The 20,428-nt window shown below is 40.5% G+C and overlaps 1 protein-coding gene across 6 annotated transcripts in view; it reads left to right on the forward strand.

Moving 5' to 3' along the window:
* Nucleotides 1–19,134, forward strand: part of LOC125764278 (furin-like protease 2) — a 365,455-nt gene extending 346,321 nt beyond the window's left edge. For all 6 annotated transcript variants that reach the window (XM_049428341.1, XM_049428340.1, XM_049428342.1 and 3 more), the window contains 6 exons: nucleotides 7,338–7,612; nucleotides 9,903–10,179; nucleotides 10,259–10,458; nucleotides 10,709–10,987; nucleotides 11,080–11,327; nucleotides 16,216–19,134. In XM_049428341.1, coding sequence (XP_049284298.1) covers nucleotides 7,338–7,612; nucleotides 9,903–10,179; nucleotides 10,259–10,458; nucleotides 10,709–10,987; nucleotides 11,080–11,327; nucleotides 16,216–16,587 — 1,651 coding nt within the window. In that variant the 3' untranslated portion in view covers nucleotides 16,588–19,134. The remainder of the gene's footprint in view (nucleotides 1–7,337; nucleotides 7,613–9,902; nucleotides 10,180–10,258; nucleotides 10,459–10,708; nucleotides 10,988–11,079; nucleotides 11,328–16,215) is intronic.
* The last annotated feature ends 1,294 nt before the right edge of the window (nucleotides 19,135–20,428 follow it).

Genomic DNA, 20,428 nt, shown 5'->3' on the forward strand with positions numbered 1-20,428 from the left:
GTGTGTGTGTGTGTGTGTTTCGACATCCGGTGCCGAGGTGTTACGATGGAGGTGAGAGAGGTTCTCTTTTTTTATTTCCTACCGCTTAGGAAAAACACTCCACTTTTACGCCTTTGCTTGTGGGAAAATGAAGATTTGCGTAATTTTACGGATGGGTCCAAAATTTACTTACTCCATCTCCTCCATGTCTTGTAACAACGCCAAAAAAAAGGCTTACACTAAACTATTGGAAGCAAAGCTGCCATCATCCAGTGTGTCCTTTGTGTGTCCTTTCTGCAGAAAAATTGTAAACCACCTTCAGCTCTTTTCTTCTGCTTACTTCAGCGATGAAAAGAGAACTCTGTTCCGGTTCCATTTTCGACTACACCGGAGCCATGCTCCACGCTCCATTTGGTCTGGTGTGCGCTAAAGTGAGTGTGCTGCCATTTTGCTGCCAATTTTCGGTTATGATCCCGTTGGCGTAATTCTATTGATTTCCATTTTGCAATTCCCGTCCCTTCTGTCCGCTACCGGCTGTGAATGTGAAGGTGCGGAGACGCATCTGAGAGTAGCGGATTATTTCCGTTTCGGATATTCCATTATTATGTGCTCGATTGAACCGATCATAATTTGTTCCTAGCCGGGAGCTGTGAATGCACACTGTCAGCCGCATATCGTTGTGCCATCGTTTTCCGTTCACTTCCGTTTGTTACGATCAAATGCAAGGAAGATACCAGTTTAAGGGAAGATGAAGATGAGAAGAATGAAGGACAGTTAGCAGCACCCTGTCCCATAGGGGGCTGGGTAAGTAGTTTTGTGGATATTTCTTATTGTTGTGTTGTTGACTCTTCTTTTGACAATTGTCAGCAAACTATTGGCGATTTTGATGGAAGGTTCGATGAAAGCGAAAAACCGACCACCACCAAAAACTGCTTGACACCGTGCCAAGTTCGACTTGGCCGGATATTGAATACGCTGTCCTTATTCGCGGCTATGGTCATTGTTTTGGCCCCCTTCCCATTCCCGGGTTGAGGTCACTTATCGATAGCTTTATTTTCAGTATTGTTCACCAAGCAATTCTTGAACCGCAAACACACCCAGCAGCGTCCGGAAAAATACGTTCTCGAAAGCAAACGATTGGGAAAGATCTTGCACTATGCCACTTCCATCCCTGAGCAAACATTTCCTACCCGATACGTCGTCGTTTACGCCAGTGTGTATTATTTTTGCGGCCAAAGCGTTTCTGTTGACGACGGATTTCCTTTATGCCATCACCATCGTTTACAAAACGGGGTTTCTGGCTATCGTGTAACAAGGATTGAGGGAAAGAAAATTCAAAAACCCAGCTCAACAAAAGTGGCGAAACAATATTATTTCAGTGAAACCCACCGCGCAACGACAATGCGTGATTTTCTTTCCATTTTCATGACGTTTTCCTGTGTTTTTGTTTTTTACAAAAAAAAGGAGATCGCCAAAAAAAACGACGAAGAGCAAACAATGGCAAGCAAACCGTGAGTTAAAAACGCACAAAGTATTGCCACTGGAAGAAGAAAAATCGGTTGAATTCGGTTTAGTGTAACGAACCATACCGAATGACAAGATATGGTTGGGCGAAAACGGGGTAGAGGAGACGATGATGGGACGCAAAACAGGCAAAGAGAAAAACAAATTGCAGTAAAAGCACCCATCGCGACAGAAAACTCGATCGGCGGATGAAGCATGTAATTCTATTCGGGAAAACTCATCGGAACGGGTGAACTTTTCGCGACGAGATGGAGAAAGAGAGCGAAAAAAAAAAGAAATGAAAAGCACTGTTCAGCCACCAGAACTGAATAAGAATATGCTTCGTTGGTTGATTTGTACTTTGAATTTTACGGTTAACGTCTTCGATCGATTGTTAAAATTGTCAATTCTTTCATTTCTTTTGCATTCCCTGCCCGCTTCTATCTTACCATGGTTCTGTTGTCACTACTTACTTACCATGCTTGGGAACAGAATTTTGAATGGTGAAAAAAAACAAAGTGAAACCTTTTGTTGGTTTGTGTTTGGTTGCAAAACGAAAGACTTCCGAACGAAAGATGATGACAATTGTAAACTGCTTGTTAACTTGATTTTATTGGTGGAATTAATTTTGCGATCCCTATTTTATCCTTATTTCTATGAATCTTCCCTATCTTTGAACAAGCCTTCATTCGTTTGCTTTTGGTTTTCATAGCTAACATATAATCTTTATGAACTATGATTAAGCCCAGTTTGCTCTACAAAACTAGCATCAAACACAATTGAAATTCCCAGTTATTTTTACAAGCTAAAGAATAACCCGACTCCCTTATAGATGAAAACTGTATCGAATGTATGAAGTTAAAAATTTGAATGAAAACAATTCAACCAGATAGTTTCTGCAATTTTCTAACGTTTGGGTAACTAACACAAAAAACGCGATCTATATCGTGTAATCTAATGAAAGCCACCGTATGGCAAGTCGAATGAACTTTTTCTGAATTCTTTCTAATCTGTCAAACTTGAGAACGAGCCCTTAAGCATACACCATAATTGGAAGTACAAGAACAGTTGGTGTTCTTACAGTGCTTAAAACACTTTAATGATTTTATAAATTTCATATCATAAAGTGATCTTGACCCATAAAGTGATCACCGGGTCGGCACGGTGGTGTATGCGAAAACGGCGCCGGTCCACACGACAGGACCGGGTATCAAATCCCACCTGGATCGTCCCCCCATAGCAAGGACTGACTATCCTGCTACGTAAGTCTCGTAAGCCAGAAATAGCCAGCATATGCTCAGGTCTTTACGCCAAGAAGAAGAAAGTGATTTGGTAAATTTTGGGTGTCGAGCAGGAAAAAGATTGAAGTCGATCAAAATTCCTAGATCTCGCACCGCTTCAGAATGTTAAAGAGTTGCGTCAGAAAAAGTAAAATTATTATGTTTTGAGTACACCTTAGTATATCTGATGTATTCGTATATTTCTGCGAAAAGTACTCTATAACACGTCATTTTTGACCGCGTTTTAAAGTTTACCTTAACGGAAGATTAGTTTAAACAGTTTTTGAACCAGAACTCACAATCCTCAATTGAAGTGTCAGATCAGTTCAGTTTAACTCATAAAAAAACTTGATTATACTGCGTTGTTAAAGATTGTGACAGCAAGTTATAAATTGTTTGAGGAATTGCATACCTTTAGGCTTCAATTTTTGCTTACTTATACGTCAGACGTCAGGGTCTTGACTTGCTGTATGAGTCCTCTAAATCGTTCACAGTTCAATGCCCTCTTCAGCCAGTCCCAGTCATTCGGATCGATTCGGTTTGCGATTACTACGCCTCTTCTGTAGGTAGGCCACCATGTAGGTGGCCTAAAAAATTGTGCAGACTTGGTTGCCCGGTGCGATTCTATCTAATGGCATCATCCGGCCACCGGAGCCTTACGAGAGTTAATATTTGCACCATAGTAAACTACAACTATAGTAAAGACTGTCAGTATATCGGTTCCTTCATTGTCCTTCACATCAAACCTTCTTCTGCGCATTTTCGTCTCAAACAATGACGCAAAAATCTCTCGCCAGTTTTGGACAATGTCAAATCCAATTAAAGTACATTGAAAACTCACTTAATTTTAAATTTTTTAATTCACATTTATTTTTTTCTTCTATTTAGTTTTGGTGTTTGTTACTTTTATACTTTATTTCTATTTGACACATAAATAAATATTGTCTCTTTGTAACAGAAAATCCTTCTACTATACCCTAATACATTGAATACTGCTTGAGCTTTTTCCTTACTCATGCTAAAATACCCCTTCCCATCTTCCTAATCCTAATAAATAACTTTACCTTATCTCATCACACCTTCAATGGTAACGAAGCGTAAGAAATGCAAGTGATGTAATGCAGTGCATCGTGATAAAAATCATTTCTGCTGCATCCAACGCGCAACAACAATGCGCCCGTAACAACATTATTTAACTTCCCCATTTTTGTGCCCATCCTTGGAGCTTTATCCCTTCAATGACTTTTAGACTCCCATACTTTGCCGTACCGGTGACATTTTACGCTTCCACGGGCTTCCTCCGATCCTGCCCGGGCAGTATCGCGCATTATGCTATCGCTCGTTAAAATCTTCATCACCACCCGTGCACCGATGAAAGCTCGTTGCGCCAGCTGGCACTAATGTTGCGCATACGAAGAAACGAATGTTTCATCTTGGGCCGAAGTCTTCCATACACTGCAAAAAGGTGCGCTTTTGTTTGGTTCCGCTTTGTCGCACACCACCATCGTAGCTAATGGACGTATGTCCTCCAGTGTCAACTTCCGTTTTTTTTTTGGTGAAACCGGAAGCTGCTCTAGGGAGTTTTGCACCCACGCGACGTTAGGTCATAAAAATTGAAAATAAAATTTCATGCCATCTTGAGCACACACATACACGCTGGCTTCAGTGTGCTTCTGTTGACGGTTGTGTAGCTTTTACCTATTGCGGAGTGTATCCTGTTTTTCAGCCTTCGCCCGTTTTTCTCCCTTGTTACGGGTCATCGCCAAGCGTACACCGGGACCGTACTGTGACGGTAGCAAATATTATCTGTCACTTCATATTTTTTTACGATTATTTATCGCAATTTGCTGTCGCGTTTTCGTTTCGCGCCCCAGTTCTTTCGCTTCGCCTCGTGTCTGTTCGGTGCTCACCGAAGACACAACCTTCAGGCGTGCGGATGACAGTGCCGAGGCCGTGCTTCCGATTAAAGCTGGGCCCTTCACCGTCGGTACGGCTAAAATACGGATACCAGAAATGCACACGCTCGTTCGTAAGCGAATCCTTTTCCCCGCCCTTCCCCATCGGGCCACCTCGGGTCGAGACGGTCTCATATATTCTCTTATTTCATTATCATATGACACATGCTTGGAACTGGTGACCACGAGGGATATGAAGGTGTGTCTTGTTTCGTCCGCCAACCGTGTTGCAGTGTGACCAGTCCGTGGGAAGTCGGGGGAAAACGAAAATTCGTGGCACAGCAAAAGGGTGGCAAAAGTGGCAATTACGTGCGCCGGTGATCTTGCGGAACGGAAGGAAGCGCCTGCAAGCACTAGGACACGACAATGTGACGCTGTGTGTCTTTTACTCGTGGCTGGCTTCTTTTTTTTTGTTACTTCACTAGGAGAAACATTTTCTGAGACAAGCTTTGCACCCCAAAAACCGAGGGACACCATTTTTCCCTTTGGTGGGTGGAAAGGCATACCATGGTAGTAATGTAGTGCGGCCTCACGTGTACCTCCACGTGTGTCTGTGTGTGTGTGTGTGGTCTAGCGTGGTGAAAAGTCAATTTCAGGTGCCTCACTGTACCTGTGGATGGTTAGCGAAACATAACTCATACTTGCGACCCAGTTTTCCATACTTTCCATTGCACACAAACACACACCCACACGGTACGGTTGTTTCAGGGGAGAGTAATGGCGATCCTGGCGATATGAAGGCACCCCCACCCTAGGCCGGAGCAACGCAGAAGAACGTATGTGCATAATTTATGCCTGCTTGAGGTGTACATAAAAATTCTATCTGTATTTAAGTGCTTCCTACTGTTTTCATTCTACTCCACATGCCTCTGGAAAACGGACGCTTCCGCTTCATGCGGAACGCACGGAAGTAAATGTTCTCTCACACAGTTACAGTACCAAAAAGCATGTTCACTGCTTCCCACATGTGTGTGTATGTGTGCGTGTGCAAAGTGAATTCGTTTCCTTTCTGTTTTTGGGAGTCGTTGGTATATTACGAATATTGCATCTGCCGGTGGTCTTTCAAAAGCGCACCCGAGGCACCCTGTCTTGTGCATTTGTGCTTTGTTTCGTTGTTAAATTTTATTGCCACATCTGGTGATCGTAAAAGTCCTGCTGCTGAGTGCGCTGCCAAACCGCATGCCTTCCGGCTTGCTTCCAGTAGCAGACACCCATGGCCGCCGTGTCTGCTAACGTTTACCTTTTAGATTTAATATCCATCGGTTACGATTGTTTTTGTGTGGGGGATAGATATGCTATCTGTTAATTTAAACAAAATAAAGTAGGTTTTTTGTTTTGTTTTTGTTGAGATTATTGCTTCTCTACAAGCTGGTAACCGTATGGTGTTACCCATGTAAAGAATAAAGCAAAATAAAAGCTCGCAACTGACAACGTAACACAACAGAGTGAACGGAAAATAATCTCCTCTTTGTTGTTGCTGTAACCTAATGATCAATTACCCGCACTAACCATCGCTTTTGTCTCGGTGTGATAAATTGTTATTAAATTTCATTACAAATGATTGTTGTACACAAAGGCAAACTGCAACTACGGTAACACAATATTAATTTAAATGGATATGAAAGATGCTTTTAAAAACGCTTTTCAATTTTTTTTAAACATTATATTTCAATGTTTGTGTATGTCATTATGCTTTAATTCCTTTTTGTTTGTGAAATTTAATCATTTGGGTGGGTTTGTTTTTACCAGTTACAGGTTTTTGTTTCCGCATTTGAAATATGAAATATTATACTGTCATCTCGTTTCAAACAATAATTTAAACTTCTGTTGATTCTTTTGTTCCTCTTCCATTGTCAACTTCCAAATAAAAAATGTATCTCTTTACAGTAAGTGTTATATTACAAGTTTAATGACATCCATTCACATGCCATTTACTGAGAAAATTTTGAAAAAATATTGAAAATTCACCGTGTATTTCCAGACTCCCCAGTTATTATCCATGTATAGCCACAATAGTCCAAGAATCTGCTTACCTTCCAACGTCCAACCAAACATAAAATTAAAAGCGAAACAAATACACAATAATATCCTGAACTACTTGCCCATACCACACGTAGTGCAAAAATATCCTAGCATGAATTGGAAATCTATCTGGAGGAATACTAACAACAATTCTCTAAACTCAAATGAAAGAAGCATCTACTACATGTTAGTTAATGAAAAATTAAAGATAAAATCAAAAGAATTTGAGTTACGAATGCTATAGAGTTACGTAGAATACGTCTACGCTAGTTACGTAGAATGCTATAGAGTTAAACAACTATGGAATGATTTAAAAATAATTGCAATTAGATTAGAGATAGTGTTACCCACATTTGACGAACTTGTTAAACCAGAACTAAAAAACTGGAAAAACATATAAAATCAAAAATACTTAAAATATTTACACATTACATAGAATTCATAAACAACAACAAATCAAGTGCACTAATCAAGCTAAAGCTGTATTGTTTTAATAAAAAAAATTTAACAAATCCTTCTAATTTATAAGAAATATATTTAAAATTATCGATTACTATATCTAATGTTTTACTTTGTTCGTATTTTTTTTCTTCTCCAGCTGCGCCGATTGCCATCCGTCCTGCGCCACCTGCAACGGATCATCGGAGAGCCAATGCATTCTATGCCGGGCCGGTCGATTCGCACACGAAGGTCGCTGCCTGAACGCCTGTCCGGACGGTTACTATGGTGACAAAAAGCGCCACGAATGTATCGCTTGTCCGCATGGTTGCGCGACCTGTGGTAATGGGGCCGTTTGTCTCACCTGCCACGACAACTGGACGATGAACCGGAAGGGGAAATGCATTGCCAACGGTAACAACAACTGTGACGAATGTAAGTGCATTTCAGAAGAGAGAAAAAAACGTTCCCTGCCAATGGATAAAAATCTTTATGCACAATTATAAAGGTGAAGCCTTTTAGCTGAAACGTGCCATTGCGAACGATTGACCAATGGAAAGGGCTTTTCTATGGAATTGTACCCCCGGCCAGGCAACACATCTTCTTTGTCAGCCTTTCAGCAATAACAGAAATAATACCTCTTTGTAGCGTATGCCTTTCCAATAGTGAACAACGATTGAATGGAGGGAATAATGGATTCAACATGATATTTAAAAAAAAATCTTCTTCACTTTCTGTTCGAGTTCAGATTGACCGTGCCGGGGGAAGGAGCAAAGTGTAATTGCAATTTTATTTCTCGTCATAAAAACAAATGATGATCTTCTTCTCGGGATTCATTTGGTTTGAAAAATGCAATGTCTTATTGTGCATTGTAAATTTATGCTCCATTGTACTGGGATCTCATTGAAGTTTAATTAATGTACCATAAGTTGGCATTTGTAATCTTTCATCATAGATACATTATTTTAAAAGCTAATCTGATTGAAGCGTCGTACGGCGTTTACATTGATACACATTGATATTGTTCTTTAGAGTCCTATATTTCTTGCTCAATGCAATGGAAACACATGGTAATAAATATAGAAATAATTAATGTACTGCAGCTCCGTCAGCTATAAAATAATATGCCAATGTAAATCCTTTGATCCTTTGAGTCATTAAAAATCATCGTCCCATAAAGTAACGGTTCAGCTACTAACGCTCAACTCGTTGAGAATTATTCATTTCCAACGTATTATAAATTCTAGTGAAATTTACTATAAATTTTAATACGCTTTTGATGTGTTAAATTCCCACTAATTTTGCTCCCATTTCACATCAGCTCATTACATCGGAAGCTGAAGCGGGCACATTAAATCTTTTACGCACTACCAGGCGCCTCCATTATACGCATGAATTTTCCTTTTTCCAACTTTTCATGCCCTTGTTAACAGTGATTTTGCTGCATCGCATTGTGTGTTTTCTGCTGATAGTAATAGCCACCCTACTGGTTTCTAAATATGCTGCTACCCATCCCCAAATGCACCTGTATCCCGCCAAGTAACCACCGATTAATGCGCCCGAGTGTAAATTTTGTGCTCGTTAAGTGAAGAGTCGTATCGCTACCGATGCATCTCAGCGGTGCAACGATGCATTTCCTCGTAATTGAAATGAATGCGAAACCTTTTCGCCGTAGCAGCCGTATATTGACTGCTGTGTCGTATCTAAACGCTAATACCAATCGTTCACCCCCCACCCGGGGGGCCATCATGGGAGTGGAATGGAAAATGGACGGAAAACAGATGCCGAGATGTGACAGAAGAGGTACAAGAGGGTTGTACAAAAATAAAAGCAACACAAATTACGCTCACATGGCATGGCCTGAAGCATGGATTGACAATTGTCATTTGCGATGTGATGCACTGGTGAGCTTTTGTCCACCGATAGCGAGAAGCTGTTGGGCTGTTACCATAACAGCGGGTGGACGTTTTGCCGAGATGATTTTTGTTTTGTTTGCTCACATCTTTCATACACTGGAACAGATAAGTGAAAAGTGGCAAAAAGTTACTTCTCTTCCACCGATGTTATGTTGGATTTATGCACAAAATATGCATTCATGCGATATCAATAACATTAAGTGCATTGACTCGTAATGTACACTGTTGTGATGATTAGATTTAGTACCGAAATTAATGCTATCTGTTTTTAATTGTATGAAAAAAAAATCGCATCACAAAAAAGGCATGAATTAGCATGATAATAGCGGTCTCATTTTCGTAAAAATTAATAAGTTGGAATATGATAAACGATAAAACAATAAGCGGAAATGTTGTGACATATCCTTGACAGGTTCCAGGCAAAAAGGGGAAATGGATAATGGAATGTGAGGGACTTTTATCACCATTGTCAGGGCGTGTCGAATACATCAATTGTGTAAACATTGAAGAATGCTTGATTTTAATGAGATCTGTTCGCATGAATGTTAATTGGAAGATTCCAATATGTATTCTTTTATTTATATTGTACGATAGCGTACAATTTTTTGTTGTGGTTTTTTTTTTAAACAAAGAAAACAGAAACAAAAGTATCAATTTCGTATGATTGCTACATTTTCCATGCGATATAAATAAAATAATAATATGATCAATTTTAATAATGCAAAACTAACAAACGATATAAATTTCATCGTATCAATCGCCTGGTAAACAAAAATTAATTACCTCATTTTGATTATTTCCCTTTGCAGCGGAATATTTTGAAAACGGCCACTGCCATCCATGCCACTCCACGTGCGAAACTTGTACCGGACCGACCGAGAATGAATGCTTGACCTGTGCCTCGAATCTGCTGCTTCAGGGCCAACGGTGCGTTAACGTGTGCGACGAAGGTTACTACATGGAGGTGGGTGTGTGTGCCAAGTGTCTGCACACCTGCACCCAGTGTGTTTCGCGCATGAACTGTACCGCTTGCATGAAGGGTTTGCAGCTACAGAGTGGCGAATGTCGCACGACCTGTGCCGATGGGTAAGTTGGCACCGCTGCACTTGTCAAGAAAGTATACACCAGGGTAACGATGTATTGTTTTTTTTTAAATATACTGCAGCTACTACAGTGACCGTGGAACGTGTGCCAAATGCTACCTAAGCTGCCACACGTGCAGCGGACCCCGGCGTAACCAGTGCGTCCAGTGCCCGGAAGGTTGGCAACTGGCCGGTGGTGAATGTTTCCCCGAATGTCCGGAAGGATTCTTCAAGACAAAGTTCGGTTGCCAACGTTGCCATCATTACTGCAAAACTTGCAACGGTAAGTTTCGCGACCAAGCATCAGCTTCAAAAAGAAACCTTTTTTTAAGTATGAAACGCGCCTAAATGTAGGCAATAATCTTGTTTTTTTAGCAACCGATTTTTAAAATGATCAAATTGAATATTTTTTCTAGTAAAATTTTATCCAAACTAAGATCAAAAGTTATCAATACGGCCAGGCCGTCCTACCTGAAATAAAAAATAAAAACAAAAATTTATAAATTTTTTTTGTTCTTTTCTTCTTCTGACAGGAGCTGGTCCGCTGGCCTGTACATCCTGTCCAGCCCACAGCATGCTGCAAAACGGACTGTGCATCGATTGTCTCGCCTCACAGTACTACGATCCACCGACGCAAACATGCAAAACGTGCCACGAGTCGTGCCGGACGTGCAGTGGTCCTGGTCAGTTCTCCTGTCTCACCTGTCCCTTCCCACTGCACCTTGATCGACTCAACCATCAATGTGTGCCTTGCTGTGCGGCGGACGCATCGCCCGACGATCAAAGCTGCTGCCATTGTGACAAAGCAACCGGTAAGTGTCTTGGATAAGGACCCCCCTTAGTATAGGCAACAAGCCTGAGCATCTTTTTGTATGAATGTTTTCCTTCCATTCCATTGCTTTAGGTGGCTGCATTAACGCATCGCCCGCCGGCAAACGACGCATCGGTGCCGAGCAACAGTTGCTACAGTTTGGCGAGGAAAGCAACAGTGGTGCCGCTATTGTACCGGGCGAGGGTGCAGAAGCCGGCCAGTCCCATCGGGTCTGGCAGCAGTTCCTAACAAGCACGTCCACGCCGACGCTGATGGTGGTCGCCGTGTCCGGCTGTCTGCTAATTGTTACCCTGTTTGTAGTGATATTTACCGTTTTACAGGTGAGTGTATCTATTGGGTGAGGTTGTTTCTTTGTACCACTGCTCATAAGTCAGGCATGAAGGGGACTCGTTCAACATATTCTAATCAAACCTCAAATGCTATTAGTTCAGGTAGTTCGCGTCTACGAAAGCCACTTGTACAGCGAATCAAATCTTATACGCTTTTGGGTGGCAATGAACTTGCACGACAGCGGGACGTACATTAGCTTAGTTTATTAATCATCAGTCTTTAATTAATATCAACCCTTTTCTGCACAGCTAATAGTACTGCATGGAAGTTCGTTTTCTCAACTTCCAAACCCGGGTACATCAAAATGACATTCTTGAACATACACACACATGGTTTGTAGAGTAAAGATGCAATATTGATTGCAGAAGGATATGAAAGATTGAAGGATTGATACTCGTCGCAATTTCCGCTGTATCTTCGCAATAGCACGAACCTTTAAAACCGTCGACGTTTGCCCGAAACGCGATAATATCGTGCGCTCATGTCGATAAATCACCATCAAACGTTCCATCGATCGGATGGTTCCCAAACTCTGGCTGCTTTGAAGATGGGCCAAAATCAAAGCACCGACGATCGAATCCCCTGTTTACCGGGCCGTGGAAAGGGAATTCCAATTATCCATCCAAACGCGCTGATACCCACGCTACGGTGGAGAAGTTGTTTAATCGGAAATATGATTAAATCTGATGCGAAACACTCTCCCACCCTCAAGGGTTCTCCACCTTTTGCATGATGGTGAGCAAACGATGTTAAAGGATTTTCACTGCTCAACTTCACCACCGTCCTAGCCAAGAGGAATGGATGGGAAGTGATGCTGACGCTGTTGCAAACGAAGTTTACGCCAATGAGATATAAAGGTTGGCGCGGCGACCGCAATTTTCGGCTTTGATTTACGATACAAACCGGCAAGGCTAAGGAAATGGGGAAAAACCACCACACCATGGCCGCGGCCCCGTTGAAATGTAGAACGCGTTCAAACCACGCTAAGGAGGAAGAAAGTTTCTCAAGATCCCACGAACACGAGCACCTTTGACGCTTGCGGCCACCAGGCCGCAAATCAATTTGTCGCGCTAAGCCAACATCGTCACTTCCGGTGACGGTGGTTTACCCCGTCCGATATGCCTGCCGGCTGATTTTGGACACCCGTTCTCGTCTCGTATTGTTTACCCACCCGTTTCGGTAATGTTGTACAGCTCCCGACATCCATCCGGCCACGTTCTTGACTCGCTCAGCCCTTTGTATTTGAAACCCTCGGGGGTAATGGCTTGCTTCGTTGGTACAGTGCAAGTTAATCGCAGCACGCGGTGACAAGTGTTCGACGGGACACGAAACCCATCGTATCGAGACTTGAAACCCTTCGGTTAGTTACGACTCTTCCGTCGATGAAATTGGTGTTTTATTTATGGGACATCCTTCTTAAAGTGCAGGAACGAACGATTAAATTTCGGCATCGTTTTTTCGGTACTTCTTTCGACAAGCAATGGCTGTAAGCCACATACTTTAATGTACAGGAATGTAAAATTCAATATCGCATGATTGCGCTATCAATGAAAGATGTGAAACGGGAGCTTTGGAACAGTTTTTTTTGTTTAAATTTAACAAATTAGGTGTAATTTATTAACCGTAAATTGGAAGCATCTATCCTCTATTATTTACGTAATAATTTAATAGGGTAGCCTCCCATCTTATCACAAAAACTAACAAAGAAACCGTTAACAATCAGCGATTAGGTTAAACGATCCTATCACGATAATGTCTTTAAAAATTGCACGATTTTTTTTTTTTTTGCTCGGTTAGTGCGGTCTGGCCGTATCAAGATTTATTTTACCACGTAGCAGGATAGTCAGTCCATGCTACGGGGGGACGGTCCGGATGGGATTTGAACCCGGTCCCTGCCGTGTGGATGGGCGCCGTTTGTCACATGCACCGCCCCTATACCACGAAATGTTGTTTTATTTTATGTACGTAAAATATTGATATTTGAAATAAAGATTTATAAAAAGTTTGTCTACATTTGCAAAATGCAGAAACCATGTTTGTCAGATTTGCTAGCAAAATGCGTTTGGAATTTTTGTTTTGCCAAACGGCCACTTTTTAAATTCAAAACAACAAGAGAGCATCCCAGCTAAGAGGTAACATCAACTATCGTTCGCCATCTCACTGTTTTATATATCGGTCCCTTTCCCACCTGTGAGGACTTTAGAAACAAATGTTACCTTCCTCCATGGATGCTCTCTTGGTGTTGAGGGTTCATTTTTCGATCATTTTACCAAAACAACAAGAGAGCATCCCAGCAAAGAGGTAACGTCAGTTACACGTAGCAGTATAGCCAACGCTGTGTACACGTGTACAGCTTGAAATCACATTTAGCGTTGGGTCACGAGCGAAAGAGGTACCTCAATCGCTCCGCTCACCTTATTGTGCGCGCAGCCCACGCGAAAAAAAGGTAGCTCCGTACGGAGCGCTACACACAGGAGCGATTGTGCGTTGCGCTCCCAGAAGCGAAGTTTCGCACCACAAGGAGCGCTAAACACAGGAGCGATTGGGCGATGCGCTCCCATTTGAAAATTTCCTAAGGCCTATAGCCTATAGCCTACCCTATAGCCTTACGTTCTTTTATGGAAATTTTGCCAAAAATTTTAAATTGATTTATTTTAATGCCAATTGGTGCAAATAAGTTTATTTTCACTCAAATAATGCTTTAAATTAAAAAAAATATATATATAATCATAAAAACCCGTATATAAATAAAAAAAAATATAAAAATTTGAAAATTTCAGAAGGTTCATTTTTGCATCAAGTTTTGCCTATAACTCGGTCGGTATCCAACAGATCGCCAAACTTTAACCTGTGGTCGATAGATGGCACCAATGGCTACATTTTCTTCTTGGACGGCCATGCCCTCAGATGTCTGTGCCAGAAGTTATTCGAGGAACCAAGTTCCTTACCCTGTTTGAGAAAATGTAAAATTTTCCTCAGTTTTGAATATTTTAGCAAAATTGAAAAATGTCGTATATTTTAATGGGAATTTGTAGCAGTAAGTTTCTTTTCACTTAAATAGTGCTTTAAATTAAAAAAAGAATAAAAAATCAGAAAAAAAAATAAAAAAAAATTTCAACTCGAAAATTTCATAAGGCTTACCCCTTGCCATTTTTTTGAGAAATTTTGCAAAAAAAATTAAATTGATTAATTTTAATGCCAATTGGTGCCAATAAGTTTATTTTCACTCAAATAATGCTTTAAATTAAAAAAAATAATAAAAAATCAGAAAAAAATATAAAGAAATATAAAAATTTGAAAATTTCAAAAGGTTCATTTTTGCATCAAGTTTTGCCCATAACTAAGTCGGTATGTAACGAATCTCCAATCTTTAACTTGTGGTCGATAGATGGCACTTCTTGGACGGCCATGGTCTTCTTGGACGGCCATGCCCTCAGATGTCTGTGTGTCTGTATAGATGTCTCAGATGTTTCTATAAATATGCCAATCTGATAAGGGTGTATAGCCTTAGACTTTTTTAAAAAGTAATATAGCAAAATTTATAAATGTTACATATTTTAATGCTGCAACAAGTTTCTTTTCACTCATATAATGCTTTAAAAGAAGAAAAGAATAAAAAATAACAAAAAAAAAATCAATTCGAAAATTTCATAAGGCTTACCCCTTGCCATTTTTTTGAGCAATTTGGAAAAATTTAAAAATTTGTTTTATTTTGAGGCGAAATTGTTACAATAAGTTTCTTTTCACTCAAATAAGGCTAAAGCCTTCTTTTAAAAAAGAAGAAAAGAATAAAAAAACAAAAAATAAATAAAAAAATTCAAAAAATTTGAAAATTTCCTAAGGCTATAGCCTTGCCTTTTTTAGCAAAATTTTATAAATTGATTTATTTTAGTGCCAATTTGTTGCAATAAGTTTCTTTTCACTCAAATAATGCTTTAAATAAAAAAATAAGAAATTAGAAAAAAATAAAAAATATTATAAACATTTGAAAATTTAATAAGGCTAGTGGGTCAAGAGCAAAAGAGGTATTTCAATCGCTCCGGTCGTCTTATTGTGGGCGCTCCCGCACAGCTTATGGGAAAAAGAGGTAGCTGTATCGCAGGAATCGCTCCTGCGTGCAGCGCTCCTTGTGGTGTGAAACTTCGCTTCTGGGAGCGCAACGCACAATCGCTCCTGTGTGTAGCGCTCCGTGTGGAGCTACCTTAAGCGCACCGCACACTTTAGAGAGCGAGAGCGGTGCGTCGTGTTAAACAGTCAGTCCGTGTGCGCAGGTTAAAAACACTTTACGGAATATCTGTACTTAATTATGGTTGTTCAGAGGTGATTAGTTGTTAAACTAAAAAGGACTAAAACAATCTAATCAATTTCGTTGGAACGTCATAAATTAGCACATATTTTTAAAAGAAGTCTTCCTTGCTATAAACAGCATAGAAAATCTTGAAGCAAAAGTTATTACAACCGCAATACATCAAAATTTAAAGACGTTATCAGGTGGAATGATCGTTCAATCCACCATCCACTGTTTTATGTATAAATAATTCTGGTGCTTAATTTATCATAAAACGACACAACTTTATAGCCTGATTAATAAGCATCAATTTGCCAAAGGAATTGTTTCATCTGTTTCGTTACTGACCCCATCGCTAATCTAATGCTCCAGTTTAAACTGTTTTGCAATTAGTAATCAAACGATCATTTTTAACCCATTTACAATATAATATTAATGTTTCTTTTTTTCTGTTTTTCTTTTATTTCTTCTTTTCATCGTTCCTTCATCCGCCAATCGATGAAACAAACGAAAACAAATCAAACAAATGCCGCTCGAAACCGCAAACTCTCCACGCATCGCATCGATCAAATTGTTCCGGTCGCAAGCAGAAGCGTAGCCAAACGATGTACACTGGAATTAAGTATAATAAATTAGGCAAGAAACCACCGTCGGGCGGTAGCCGAACCACGAGGATATCGATACCGGCCGATGGCGATGATTTACTGGAACCAATTGTAAATAATGGCGACGAGGAGGAGGACGACGAGGACGACGAGGAGGACGATGATGACGATGCGTACGGTGGTGGGGCCGAACCGACCAGGCAAACGCTGGCCGGAGAGGAGGAGCAGGACGAGGAAGACGAGCAGCAACAACGTGGAGGACGTTTTGACAGCCGGAGGTCAACCGCAGCAATGGCGCCCGCCAACGCTGCCCGAGGGAAAAGGACGTTCCGGTATGCGGCTACCGCACGGACCTAGGCATCACACACCCACGGATGAATTTAGAAGCCGGAATGAACATAATTTTACACCTCCCTTTCCAACGTCCTCTCGCGGTTACCGTTTCCCCTTTGCTCCTCCACCCACGCATACATCCACCCATCGTATATGCGAACGAGGTGTCTGACACGGATGATGGGTGCGGAAAGGTGCGTCTGTTTGCATGAGAATGTCCGTGCTGGAGGAACACTTTAGTGTGCCGACCGTGTTTGCACGCGCGTGTGTGCGTGTTGAAAAATTTTCCCAATAGCAGCTTCCTGGGAGGAACGTCCCTCCCCCCGGACATGAAAAGCGAACATCAAGCGAAACGGAACCAGAACCGAACCCGCGATGCCTGTGACCACCGCGTATGGGCACAGTATGGCAGATAAACCGCGGCCATTCTCAAACAGGCCGACCGGAACTGGCCAACGCACACCCACACACACGACCTCCACATCGCGACAGCAATTCATCAGTAGTTAATTTTAAATCATTTTAAGAACTTCGCGCCACTGTTTCATGTGGTCAGTGTGAGCCACGTAAATTATGCTTCGTTGAGTTGTTTTTCTCCACAGGAATTTTCCCACAAAACAAAACAAAAATGCTCTATACAAATACTGTTTTTTTTTTTTATTAAAATTATAAAACAAAACATCTTTTCGCATATATTTCGTGGTTCCTTGCATTTGCAGCCAACCAACGGGATGGTACGTGCATTTGTGTGAGTTTGTAATTGTGCGTGTGAATGTATGAGTTTTTTAAAGTAAGATTAATGCAATTTTTGTGAAATTTTTTTTCTAAGCTTACAAAACACTAACTTCGTTTGTATGATTTATTTCTTTACTTACTTTTTTAAACACTTTTTCGTTTGATCTTGTCTATTTCCTTATTGCTTGCAAACCATTTTGTGTTTCTTTTGTTTTTTTTATATTTATATTTGCTTTTTCTTTCTTTTTTTCTGTCTTTTCTTTCTTTTGTTTATATGTACTTCATATTTACCCAATTTCTTGGTAGTTATAATTAACCCTTCTAAGCTTATTAATAATTCTTTCGTAGTTTCATTCTGCGCTCTGATTGAATATTGCGTGTGATTGCGTGCATTTGCGTGACTAATGGTTAACAGAAAGTGGGTAGCAAACGAACGAACTCAAAACACAAGGTTTAGAATGGGAAATCATGTGGAGAACAAAAAAAAACGGGAAAAGAAACTGTCGCGCGAAAGGAGCAAAAATACGGGAGGTAAAAGATTGAAAGAAGCTAGGGAATATTATATATATATACATATACATATATACATACTTTAAAATAGATATATATTGAACTATACATATTTTTTTTATTTTGAAAAAAAACACAACCAAAAACCGTCTATGCAGAACGGCAGCAAAACGCCTAAAGGGGATGCGAAGCGAAGGGGCACAGGGAAAGGTGAGAAAAAAGGTAGCTAAAAAGCGACAAGCGAAAGGTAAAAATCAAACTCTTTTTAAACAACCCCCGCCTCGGCTGCAAAATGTTGAGCATTGTGTATAGCAAAAAAAAAATCCCATTCAAAAAAAAGGCCCATTAGAAGTGTAAGTGTGTAAAGGAGAAACGAACAAATGGAAAATGAGCCCCGAAACAGGAAAACAGAGTAACGGATACAGTTGGGTGATATTTTTCCTCTAAAAGAAAAAGGTAAGGGAAAAAAGGGCAACGTTGTAGCAACGTGAAAACACTCGCATTAAACACACACACAGCCCACACGGACACAAATCAAAAGCGTCGGTAGTGGTAACGAACGTTCGAAAACGCATTGGCAAAAAGCAGTGGGAAGTAAAACAAAAAAAAACAACATGAAAACAGGGGTGATATGGTGTTATACTAGGTAAAATTTAATTATTTTTTAAGTCAACCAGATAAATAAACGTAAACGAAACACGAAACACAAAACTAATACTGAAACAATTTTGCACTAGCGACAAAACAACAGAACAGAACCCGAACAAGCAAACACACGTGTTGCGGTGTGTCAGAAGGGCGGTAATGAAACAAAATCAAACAAAACGCTCAGCTTTTAGCTGAAGACAGACAAAACACAGAAGAATCAAAACTGATGCAAAACAAATAGCACACAAAATAGGAAAGAGTAACACACCCATGAGGTGTGAACTTATTAAAGAAAAACAAGCAAACAAACATAGTTGTTAAACGCCATGAAAGAAAAGTGTAGGAAAATTGGAATGCCAACGAAAAAAGGATGGGAAAATGGACCGAGTGGAGACAGGAAAGTGCGGATTTTGGGGGGGGGGGGGGGGGAGGGAAGGGGGATATGAAAATTGCATCGGAAACAAACATACATAAGCCAAAAGCATGTACACGCTTCGTGTACACGCAAAAAAGGGAGGAAAAGCTAGAACCAGGTTCGTACTGTGTGGAGAGAACAAAAAACCTGGCAAGAAGCAAAGCGAGTAACACACAGCTGTACACTGCGAAAGTGCATGACAAAATGTTCAACTTGTTTTTGTAAAAAAAAAGAATGAATAAAATGGAAACAACCCAATCAAATCATGACTTTTCTTTTCTTTAAAATATTTAATAAAAATGGAAAGAATCCAAAGAAAATGGTGCAACGCCCAGGTAATGGTAAGGTAAGGAACGTTTATTTCACAACTTCATTTTGTTTCTATCGCGTTTGCCAAAATGGCATGGAATGGCTTTGTATATTGTCTGTTGACACCACGGGGGGATCTATCGCTTTTCCCTATCGCAGATACTCACTCAGTTCGAACGAGCGGGCACCGTTGCCGGGTTGGGCTAAATAAAACCGAGCCCGATATTTGCCGCCCGTTTTGCGCGAATAGATCGTGTCCATCTCTTTCACCACATCGGCCAGGGCAGCCCGTTCCACCAGCGTCACCGTACAACCGCCGAAACCGCCACCGGTCATCCGCGTTCCGAGCACGCCACGTGCCCCAATCGTACCCTCGACGAGCAGATCCAACTCGTAGCAGGACACTTCGAAGTCTTCGCTTAGCGATTTGTGCGATTCCGTCATCAGCTGGCCCATCTGTATGCAAAGGGAAGAAACGAAACGATTCAGTTCCATGCGAAGAAAAGTGTATAAACGACAAACGCCGCGGTATGATCGGAATAGAGATGTGCAAAGTGAGTAAGAGTGAGGTAGTGAGTTGAAACGTTGTATTGAACGAGTTTCGTTCACTCATCGCGAGGAGTTTTAGCGACTCACTCATGAGTGTAAGCATGTAGCCGTGGAGAGTCGAGTAGCAAAAAGAGTAAATACGTGAGATGAAACGAAAATGTGCGAGTGAGTTGAAACAAGAGTTAATTGAAACGAAACGTTTAATAAACATGAGTTGAAACAAGATTCTTTTCACTCAAATAATGCTTTAAATAAAAAATGAGTAACAAATACTAAAAAAAAATTAAAAAAAATCTAAAATTATGAAAATTTACTAAGGCTAACAGCCTTACATTTTTTTGGGAAACTTAGCAAAATTTTATAAATTGATTTATTACAATGCGAAATTGTTGCAATAAGTTCCTTTTCACTCAAACAATGCTTTAAATAAAAAAAAAATATAAAATAAAAAAAAACTGAAAAAATCTATAAACTTGTCAATCTACTAAGGCACATTTTTGCACCAAGTTTTCCCTATAACTCGGTCGGTATCTAACGGATCGCCAATCTTTAACCTGTGGTCGATAGATGGCACCAATGGCTACATTTTCTTCTTGGACGGCCATGCCCTCAGATGTCTGTGCCAGAAGTTATTCGAGGAACCAAGTTCCTTACCCTGTTTGAGAAAATGTAAAATTTTCCTCATTTTTGAGTAATTTA

The sequence above is a fragment of the Anopheles funestus genome, chromosome 2RL (genome assembly GCF_943734845.2).
Source record: "Anopheles funestus chromosome 2RL, idAnoFuneDA-416_04, whole genome shotgun sequence".
Taxonomy (NCBI): domain Eukaryota; kingdom Metazoa; phylum Arthropoda; class Insecta; order Diptera; family Culicidae; genus Anopheles; species Anopheles funestus.